The sequence below is a fragment of the Macrotis lagotis genome, chromosome 3 (assembly GCF_037893015.1).
Source record: "Macrotis lagotis isolate mMagLag1 chromosome 3, bilby.v1.9.chrom.fasta, whole genome shotgun sequence".
Taxonomy (NCBI): Eukaryota; Metazoa; Chordata; class Mammalia; order Peramelemorphia; family Peramelidae; genus Macrotis; species Macrotis lagotis.
This window is the reverse complement of record NC_133660.1, coordinates 287,661,500-287,672,158: the sequence shown is the minus strand read 5'-3', so window position 1 is coordinate 287,672,158 and position 10,659 is coordinate 287,661,500. Positions and strand designations below refer to the sequence as shown.

The following is a 10,659-nucleotide window of genomic DNA, read 5'->3' as shown; positions in this document are numbered from 1 at the left end:
GTTACTGTTCAGTTTTTTCAGTCATGTCTAACTCTCCACAACCCTATTTGGGATTTTCTTGGCAAAGAAACTGAGTGGTTTGTCATTCTCTTCTCCAGTTCATTTACAGATGGTAAGCAGGGTTAAGTGACTTGCTCAGGATCACAAATCATGTAAGTGTCTGAGATCAGATTAGAACTCAGGACATCATGCCCCACACTCTATTCATGCACTATCTAGCCACCCTTAAGGAATTAATTAGGGAAAAATAAAAGGATTGCCTTGCCAGGGCCAGAGCCCAACTGAAGATGCATGCTGTGAATTTATAATGCATTCAGTCAGCACAATGGTGAGGTTTCCTCCAGTTCCATTCAGTAGTATATAAATAGAAATAAAAACTACAATAATTGTAAACCAGGACTAAGGTTTGACATGGCATAATCAGTGATTAGTAGGAAAAGAAGAATGTAGAGTTGACCTGGGTAATCATGGGTTTAAGATGATACAAGAAGGGGGGTGGCTAGGTGGTGCAGTGGATAGAGCACCGGCCCTGGAGTCAGGAGTACCTGGGTTCAAATCCGGTCTCAGATACTTACTAATTACCTAGCTGTGTGGCTTTGGGCAAGCCACTTAACCCCATTTGCCTTGCAAAATCCTAAAACAGAAGAAGAAGAAGAAGAAGAAGAAGAAGAAGAAGAAGAAGAAGAAGAAGAAGAAGAAGAAGAAGAAGAAGAAGAAGAAGATTATACAAGAAGGGGGGCAGCTAGGTGGCACAGTGACCCTGGAGACAGGAATACCTGAGTTCAAATCTGAACCCAGACACTTAATAATTACCTAGCTGTGTGGCCTTAGGCAAGCCACTTAACCCCATTTGCCTTGCAAAAATAAAAAAAAAAAAAACTTATGCAAGAAGGGAAGGGAAGTTAGAGCAGGAGGGTAATGGCCTGAGAAAATACTAAGGGATGAAGGGATCAAAGGTAAATCAAAGGAATAGATAGAATAATTGGCAGTGATTGTCAAATAAAGGAATGTCAGAGTTTACATCTAAGAAATGCAACTCTTGTGGATACTGGTGAGAACTAGTGGGTGAATATCCCTGTGGGTGGGATGGAGTAGATCAAGGGTTTTAAGGAAGCTAAGAAATTGGGAGGTTAGGGAATTGGTGCATACATGTGGAAATCCTTGTGGACCAGTGGGGAAGGGGAGACAGGAGTGAAGGAACAGCCAGTGGTAATGGAGATGGTCAGGGATGTGGTATCATCATCAAGGGTCACTGAGGGCTAGTAGTGGAAGAAATATGAGAGGAGGTTCAGGATGAAGGAAAGCTTATTCATTATGGAATAGGAATCGCAATGGATAAGTGAAAAGTCAGAGTTGGAGAGGGACTTGGGAGGAGGAGAATTAAAGAAGATAGGGAGGAGAGAATGGAATGTGGTAGCTGGGGATGAATTTCCCGCTAGTGATTCATTAACACATGGATAGGGAGAAAAACAGGTGGAAACCAAGAGAAAATAGGTGGGAAATTGTTAGTCAGAGTAGAAAAGTGAGCAGTAGATAAAAAACAAAGTTCACTGGCTACAATGTGCATTGTTGCTGGGCGAGGGTCAGAAATAACAGGGGGTTTAGTCAAACTCATCAGCTTGAACGGGGGCAGGAAGCAGAGTGTTGAGCCAGGCCTAGGTTTTGGGATGGCCCACCCTTATTCAGCTGCTCAGGGGTCTTCCTCAAAAGTAAGGAAAGGGTTAAAAATCTTTCAATAAAAAAGAGTAAGGAAAGGGCCATTTCCCAGTAGATCTCCAAGTAAGATGGTAGGGGAAATGAGGCCAACATTATCATCAATATGTTTGTTACAGTAAATGAATGATAGTTTTAGAGCTGAGAGCAAACTTGGAAGTCACCACCCCTCTTTGTGTATAAGAGAGAACTTGAGACCAGAAAGGGAAGGGGATTTGCCCAAGGTCAGGCCACAAACAAACAAGCAGGGGAACAAATAAAACCAACCCCAAACCTAGTCTGCTTTTCCCTGAATCTCTCAGGTCCTCTTGGTTATTAGCAACATCCAGAGCTGCTGAAAGGTCACACATATCAAGGGAATGCATACAAATGAGGCTTTACAGATGGAGCACTTTGCAAGAGATGTTAGTCATTATTACCGCTGGTATTTATTAGAATAGCCTGGGAGGCTTCAGGTCTGACCAGGTGCCCCCAATCCTTCAATAGCTCCCTACTGCCTCTGGGGGGAAAGAGAAAAATTCCTCAGATGGACACCTACTGTCCTTTACAATGTGATCCAGCCTATGTTTTTTGTCTACTTTTGGTTTTTTAACATTACTTCCCTTCACACATTATATTCTCTCAAAACTAGACAACCAAATGCTCCCTCAATGCACCCTGCACTCTGTGGTCTCTGTGCATTCTATTCTTAAGTGTGTTCTTAGCAAGTTAATAACTTAGTCTCAGTTTCCTTTTCTGTAAAATGAAGGGGTTAGCCTAATGGAGCCCTAGGACCCTTCCAACAATCAGTGTCAAGGTGGGAGAGGGGAATAGCAGAAGAAGAATTCAAATTTCAGGCTTCTGGTCCTAAACTGAGGGGCCCAGAACACCCTGGAAGCCAGCTATGCCTCATCACCAGGGTAAAGACTCCTCTGTTCCATGACCCTTTGTTTTACAGTCTCTTTGGCCACAATGACCTCAACACCTGCCACTAATGGGGTGTTTGTGGTCATCCCCCCAAATAATGCCAGCGGTATCCGGCCAGGCCCCACGATGCTGCCCAGGACCCTGAGCCAATCTCCTGGGACATTGCAGTTTGAGGACCCACCACTAGGGTCACAACCTTCTGGAAATGTGCCCCATCAGAGACTTCCTTCAGGAGAAACATTCCTCAGCGGGGAGCCCAAGGCCTTAGGGGTAAGCCCATCCTTGGAGTCTGCTTTGGGCTGGGCTGGGGGCAAAGAGAGATGCTTCCTGAGGACAAGGACAGGGTTTGAGGGGGTTATGAATAGAAAGAGGATCATAGAACTGGCCAGAACCCCAGTGTCTGGTTATTCCAGCCTATATCTGAACAAGAATCGTCACCCAAATACCTTTGACACTGTAGGAACCCATGCTCTGCTTGAAGCCCTTCAATGATGGGAAGCTCACTACCATTGCAGATAATGGGTGAAGGAGACCTTTTTTCTCATATCAAGCCTTATTGTGCCTCACTTATAACATCCTTTCTTTGGGGCTAGTTCCTCCTCCTAGGGCCAAATAACATTGAACCTCAAAATACCCTTCTATATAAGTCAACTCTCATGCCTCCCCCTTCCCAACAACCCCAATAACCTATTCCCTGTGTCCTTTTCTCAAACTTCCCCTTCCACACTCTGACCTTAGCCCGAAGGAATCAAGGCTGATAGTGTTCTTTCTATCCATTCAGAAAGCACATAATGAGTGGAACCATCCCACACCAGACCACCTCTCTCACTTCCAGCACCCCAATCTACCCCCACCCCCACACACATACACATCATGAACCTTGTTGAGATAGGTTTGAGACAAAAAAATAGAAGCTGTACCTACAATCTTAGACATGTGGAGTTGGAATGGACCTTAAAATGTACTTCGTCCCATTCCCCTTCCTTCCTCCATTTTTTGTCTGAAAGGGTAGAGGCCCAAAGAGACAAGGATCTTGTCCAAAGTTATTCAGCAAGTGGTCAGAACCAGAAGGGAGATCTTCTGTCTTTTCCTTCTGGTGTCTGTTAGTCATGAGAACAAACCCCGAAATCTAAAACCATTTTAGAAAGAAATGTACTTGGTCATTTGGTAAAGAAGAGAGCCAGAAAAAAAGATATGGTTCCTTGTCCATTCTCTGGAGTTTTGTATTAAATAAAGCTGAGACAAAGGTACCTGCATGAACCACATGTTCACACATGTAGTTAAGCAAAATGGTGGAGAGGGCAGGGCCCAGAGCAGCGGCATTGAGGCATATCAGCAAGCCAAAACATTCAAATTGGGGGAACCCAAAACAGAAGCCTTGGATAGACCCTGGCCCTGGTGGGATCCAAGCATCCCCTTCCCCAGGAGGTCTCTGAGGTCAGCCTGACCTCTACAGTAAGTCTGGGGCTAGACAATATCTCTAGTCACAGAAAGTGAGGTTCAACCCATATTCATAAAGGATCACTGGTAAAAATAGTTTTCTACATGCCCATTTCCCCAGAGTAGCTTTGTTTATAAATAAGAAACTTGGGGTGTTTGTTGTCTTGCTAAAAAGCAACTTTCCCTTTGCCTCTTTTTTTTTTGCAAGGCCATGGGGTTAAGTGACTTGTCCATGGTCACACACCTAGGACCCTTTGCCTCTTAGAATTCCTTGTATTATTGTCTTGCAAGGCCAGTGGGCATTTAGAGTTAGGATCTTCTACCAACTGGTACCTCTCTCTCTCTCTCTCTCTCTCTCTCTCTCTCCCCCCCCTCCCTCCCGCTTTTTCCCTCTTTCTCTCTCTCTGAATTACTTTATATAAACTGAGTTAACTTGTCTGTGTCTACACTGAGAGCCCCTATTAGAATGTAAGCTCCCTGAAGGTAGGAATGGTTTCATTTTTGTTTTTGCATCCCTAGCACCTGGCCCAGGGCCAGTGCCTAGTATATACCTGTTGAATTGAATCATGTCCCCAGAAGGATTAAGGAGCTAGGGATGCCTGTCAGGACAGACCCTTGAGCATTAAGGATCATGCTGCAGCCATAATGTTCTATAAAACCAAGGGGAAGGGAGGATGGGCACCCCGATTTCTGGTGTTCCCTCTTGCTTCTCCCGGCAGACGGTCCAGATTTTGATCGGCCTCATCTACATCAGCTTTGGCAGCGTCCTGCTGATGTTTCGGAGGGGCTACATCGGCATGTTGTTCATCGATGGAGGGATCCCCTTCTGGGGAGGAGTGTGTGTGAGTACTAGAGAGGGGTGGGAGCTTAGAAGAAGCCAGTCTAGGGAGAAGGTCATGTTCCCCTCAGGTCCCTGTCCCTTCCCAGTCACCATCACCAAATTACCCATAAACCATTCCAAGAGCCCAGGTGTTGCTGTCCAGCCTCACCTACCCTGAGTGAGATAAGAGAACAAAGTTAGGCCACAGTCACTGGCCCTCCCCTTCTTGGGCCCTCCAGTCCATCTGGACTCACACCCCCTTTCAGTGTTGCCCAGATCCACAAAAATACTGAAAAATCCTATAGTAAGCTGGAGACCTGGGTTCAGGTCTCAGCTCTGACTCTGACTTGCTGTGGGACCTTGGGCAAATCTAAGGCCCTCCTTAGGCATTATTTTTCTCATAGAAGAGCAGAAGTCAGACCCAGAGAGGGCCAAGCCTCTGAGAAGACAAGAAGGGAGCGGGGAGCATCCAGCCTTAGGTCATTGCTTCAGGCCTCAGCTCCACCACCCAGGGGAGGAGTGACTGGAGGGAAAAGTAAGAGAAGATGATGAGATAAAGGAGCCTGGTGGCAGAGGTGCCCCTGACTCCCCAAAGTCCACCATCCTGGAGTCAGACAGCACACAGACCTCGGGGTCTTGGGGGGAGGGGGAATCAAGGAACTGCCTCCCTCATTCCGACACCTAGAAGAGCCCATATTCTCACTTGCCCATCTTGGCTGCCTGATGGCTCGGTCTACTGACATGTCACTGGTGTCACCCTCCTCCTCACACAGTTCATCATCTCTGGATCCCTCTCGGTGGCTGCAGAAAAGCATCACACCAATTGTCTGGTGAGTCCAAACTCATTGAATCATCATAGTCAAACCAATGCAGGCGGTCAACCAAATCCAAACTCTTTCCTCCTGCCCAGAAAGAACAGCAAAAGGAGATGGGCGATAGGGGGAGTATAGACAGCAAATGATCCAGGGACAGACAGTGAAACCTGTGGCTGCCTACTCTCGTGGAGGGATGGAAAATACGATTCAGTTTCATTTTTCTTAACTGTAGAGAAGGCCTCGATTTAAGAGCAATTATATAGAGGAAGGGAGTCCCCAACTCCCACCTCACCTTCATGGCCCTGGCAGTGGTAGCCAAAGCCACGATGGCAGGTCAACCCCAACTACTGGGTGGACACAGCACTGGGCTAGGAGGCAGCAGCACCAAAGCTTAGGAAGAGGAAGATAGCCAAAAAGCAAAGTTATTCCAGGCAGTGGGGGTGCTTTTCTGGGTCCTCTGCACTGGCCGGTGGTTTGAGAGTTCGGTGAGGGTCACAAGAGCCCGATCCTGGTCCCAGGGAGAACGAGGTCCCTCATCACTTCTCTCCTCTGCAGGTCAAGAGCAGCCTGGGCATGAACATCATCAACATTATCGCTTCCTTCGCTGCTACGGCAATCCTGTTGATGGACTTTGGGGTGACTAACTGGGTGAGTGTGGGGTCAAGCACAACCAAGAGATGGAAATTCTGAAACCTGGGGGCAATGTGAAGCCAGATGGCTCCCATACATTCACATTCTCATACACATACTCTCACATACACTCACACTCTTATACACACACACACACACACATGTTCACATTCTCACACTCACACACACACACTCTCACAAACACACTCACATACACATTCATACACTTACACACACACTCACACGCCTCCATTCATGGAGGTCAAGACTGCTCCCCCTTCTCCTTGTTGGTGGCCAAGGTCCAGCCTGCGCCACTCCCTCTTCCGTGAAGCCTTCAACCCCATTTCACCCAGAGAAGTTCTTGCCTTCCTCTTTGACATTCTCATATTATTCTATTTGAGGGTTTTATGGGGACAGTGAGTAAACCATCAAAGAATGACTGTCAAATAATTTTCCCTGCCCTTTCTTTCTCTTCCTTTTCCTCTGCTGTGTCTCTCCTCAACATTCCTACTAGGCAGTGGCTGCAGCGACAGATAAGATAACATTATTATTATTTTTATCATTATTAATAATAATAAAACACTTTTCACATGTGACCTCATAACCACCCAGGGAGGGAGGTAAATTGCTATCTCCATTTTACAGATGAAGAAACTGAAGCAGAGAGAGAGGTTAACTGACTTGCTTAGGGTTATATAGGTAGTATCTGAGGCAGGATTTGAATTCAGGACTTTCTGACTCTAAATTCAGTGTTCTGTTCAAATAGGAAGGCTCCTTAAGAAGGCATGGATTTTTGGTTGCTTTGTTTGGGGATTTTGCCCCTTGAAATATAAAAAGGCTTAGGCTGGGGAGAAAGGGGTCAGAATCTCCACCTGAGCTTATTCCTGCCTTAAGACTAGGGGACTGCCTCCTGGCTTCAGGTGACTGTCTGTAGGAGGGACTGTGGAAGTAATTGTCTATATCTTTTGAGACAGTGAGGTGGCACCATGACTGGAGATCTTCAGAGAGACATTAGAAGCCACTTATTGGGGGTTGTAGGGGGGGATCTTTTTTGAGGTCCCCACCAATCCTGAGATACTAGTCCTGCCACATTATGGTCCATGTGCTGAGGTCCCTGCCAGGTCTGACATTCTGTGTTCTGGCATTTCCCACAACTCTGAATCATCTGGGGTTAAATGATTTCAGGGTCTGTATGGTTCTGTGTTTGCAGGATGTGGGCCGGGGCTATCTGGCCGTGCTCACCATCTTCACCATCCTGGAGTTCTTCATCGCTGTTATTGCCACCTATTTTGGGTGCCAGGCAACTCGCTCCAACACAAATACAGTGAGTGCTTCCAAGTCTTCCAGGGTTTCCGTTGGACTTTTGGGGTGAGGGTGGAAGGCATCCTAGGAAGGCTTCTTACTCCTGGTATATGAGACCCCCACAGAGTTATCAGTCATTAGTAGGGTTCAGTCAGTTCCAAGAAAGAAAGGAGAACCAAGAGAAGAGGCCTCAAAATTACACGTGCTGTCTCTGCTCCCCTTGGCTCTTTAGGGACTAGAACTACCAGAGATCTTGGAGACCCTATGGTCCAATAATGCACACATTCATCATATGGAATCAACGAACAATCCCAGAGGTTCAACAAAGATCTATGTCCGAGGTCAGGCAGGCAAAAATGGGGGCAGCTAGGTGGCGCAGTGGATAGAGCACCAGCCCTGGAGTCAGGAGGAGCTGAGTTCAAATCTGCTCCTAAGACACTTCATAATGACCTAACTGTGTGGCCTTAGGCAAGCCACTTAACCCCGCTGCCTTGTGAAAAGAAGTGATTTTTTAAAAAAAGAACCAATCAGGAGTCGAACCCACTTTCTCAAAACCCAGTTTTCTTCCTATTACACCGAGGAGTCTCCTTCTTCCTTCTTGTCTATTTGCTCATCTATGAACAGGGCTGTCACTAGGAAAGCCCTTGGGTGACCATCTAGGCCGGCCTCTACCTTCTCATACTCTCCTCTGCTTCCATGATAGACCTCTGGCCTCCAGCTTCATTATTTGACCAAAACCTTTTCTCCAAACTCTCTGACTCTCACTTAGGGCAAAAAACAAAAGCTGGAGGTTTCCCACTGCATCCAGGGCCCTCTCCGGGGGTCTTGGACCATATCCGGCCTCTGGAGCCACTCGGCTTCAGAGGAGAAAGTGAGGCTGGTGACTGTGCTCACCCCGTCCACTTCAATCCAGGTGGCTCCCAAGTTCGGACATCACTTCCCGATGTCACGTCCTCTTCCAGGACAAAGGACAAACAAGGGACCCAGACTGGAAAGTCTGCTGGCCTCTTCTCAAGCCAGGCCCTTCCTGAGCTCTGGGCAGGCTTCACACTCACCAGTGGGTGCCTGCTCCGTGCTCGGCCCCTCTGGCTTCTCCTTCTTTCTGATCGGGCTCATCTCTTGGGGGGGGGGGGGATGTCCCGAGTCACCTCCACTAGTGATGGGTGCCGGGCTCTGGCCTGGGCTCTCTTGTCCTCTCTCCCCCGGGGTACCAGGGGCAACAACACCCCCAGCTTAGCCTGAGCTGTATGCAAGTGGCGCAGGGAAAGGTTGAATCATCACGGATGATGTGCATTGTGGTTTTCCAAGTCTGACACGGCCCACAGGGACTCTCTCTGTCTCTCTCACTCTGTCTCTCCCCCCTCTCTGTCTGTCTCTGTGTCTGTTTCTGTCAGTCTCCCTCTGTCTGTCTATCTGTCTGCTTCTCTCTCTGTCTCTCTCTCTTTCTCTCTGTCTCTTTCTGTCTCTCTGTGTCTCTGTCTCTATCTCTCTGTCTCTGTCTCTCTCCCTCTCTGTCTTTCTCCATCTCTCTGTCTCTCCCTCTCTGTCTTTCTCTCTCTGTCTGTCTCTCAGTCTGTCTCTCTCTCTCTGTCTCTCTCTCTCCCTCTGTCTCTTTCTGTCTCTCTTTCTCTCTGTCTCTCTCTGTGTCTCTCTGACTCTCTCTCTCTCTGTCTCTCTCTCTGTCTCTCTGACTCTGTCTCTGTCTCTGTCTCTCTCTCTGTCTCTCTCTCTCTCTATGTCTCTCTCTCCCTCTCTGTCTCTGTCTCTGTCTCTCTGTCTGTCTCTCACTGTCTGTCTGTCTGTCTCTGTGGCTCCACGGTGGCCTCCGGGCAGCACGCGCCCGGCCCCGGCCCCGGCCCCGGCCCCGGCCCCGGCCCCGGCCCCGGCCCCGGCCCCGGCCCCGGCCCCGGCCCCGGCCCCGGGCACCCCGCGCTCAGGCTTAGCCTCCAGCCGCGGCTGCTCTCCGGGGGAGGCCGAGGCCCGGGGTGGCACCGCGGGCTGTTGGGGCTGGTCGGGCCCCGGATGCCGGCCCGCGGGCCTCCCCCTCTCGTGCCCCTCCAGAGCCCCGGGCCCCAGGGCGGGGAGCGGGGGTCGGGGGCGCGGGGCCGCCGCCTGCGCCTCCCGCTCCGGCTCGTCTCCTCTCCCCGCAGCGCTCCATGGTCTTCCTGCCCAGCGCCTTCAGCGCCGACTTCAACATCCCCAGCCCGGCCGCCACGCCGCCCCCCGCCTACGACAACGTGGCCTACGGTGCCAAGGAGAGCTCGGAGTAGCGCGGCTGGCAGCGGGGCAGGGGGCTTCCGGCGCCCCGCGGCGCCCCTGGGACAGATGCCGCCACGTGGAGGGGGGCTGACCGAGCCCCTCCTTTCTCGCAGACCCCCCAACTGAGCACGAGCCCCGCGTTTGTGTTCTGGGTGCCAGGCCCCAGAGCGGGCGCCGCACGGGTGCCCCCCACCCGACCCTCCCAACAGCTCCGGTCTGAGAGATCCGCCGCCCCAGGGGCCACCCCCAGCTTAGTTTCATGGTCCCAGACCACGAAGCTCCCGCCTCGGCTTCCTAGCAAGACCCCGGGGTGGGGAGGGGCCATGGAGAAAAGGGGGGCTGGGGGCCGCGCCTCTTGTGGGGGGCTCTGGCTCCTGGAAGGGCAGAGACGATCAGATAACGGGGGGGGGGGCTGGCTGTGTCTGCCTGCGATTGTATCAATGACTGGAAATAAACGTGGGGCTGCAACTCCCGCTTCTGATTAGAATTCTTTAGCTAAACATGATGGGGTGCGGGGAGAGGGACCCCCAGGCCCAGAGCAAGCGTCCCAACGAAGGGGCTTAAGCCGAAGCTTCTCGCCCTTCCTTCCCCCTTCCTCCTTCCAACCTTCTCCTTGAACCCACCTTCTGCCCGCGGACTGCATCTGTGTTCCAGCCCAGACCCTCCTTCCTCCCCCATCGCAGAAAGTGGGCATCCTGGGGGAGCAGAGATCCGGATTCCCAAGATGGACCCAGAACAGTCTAGTGTCCGGGCGGACACGGCGGAGATTTCCCT

At 50.2% G+C, this 10,659-nt stretch overlaps 1 protein-coding gene across 1 annotated transcript; it reads left to right on the top strand.

Moving 5' to 3' along the window:
• Positions 1-2,664: 2,664 nt before the first annotated feature.
• On the top strand, positions 2,665-9,896 carry LOC141516646 (membrane-spanning 4-domains subfamily A member 15-like). Its single transcript, XM_074227649.1, has 6 exons — positions 2,665-2,889; positions 4,779-4,901; positions 5,653-5,709; positions 6,250-6,342; positions 7,535-7,648; positions 9,777-9,896. The coding sequence occupies exons 1-6, from the start codon at positions 2,665-2,667 to the stop codon at positions 9,894-9,896; spliced, it is 732 nt and encodes a 243-aa protein (XP_074083750.1).
• The last annotated feature ends 763 nt before the right edge of the window (positions 9,897-10,659 follow it).

Coding starts and splice junctions, on each gene's coding strand:
- LOC141516646 (XM_074227649.1), top strand. CDS start 2,665: ATGACCTCAACACCTGCCACTAATGGGGTGTTTGTGGTCATCCCCCCA. Junction 2,890..4,778: donor GGGAGCCCAAGGCCTTAGGG/GTAAGCCCATCC, acceptor TTCTCCCGGCAG/ACGGTCCAGATTTTGATCGG. Junction 4,902..5,652: donor CCTTCTGGGGAGGAGTGTGT/GTGAGTACTAGA, acceptor CTCCTCACACAG/TTCATCATCTCTGGATCCCT.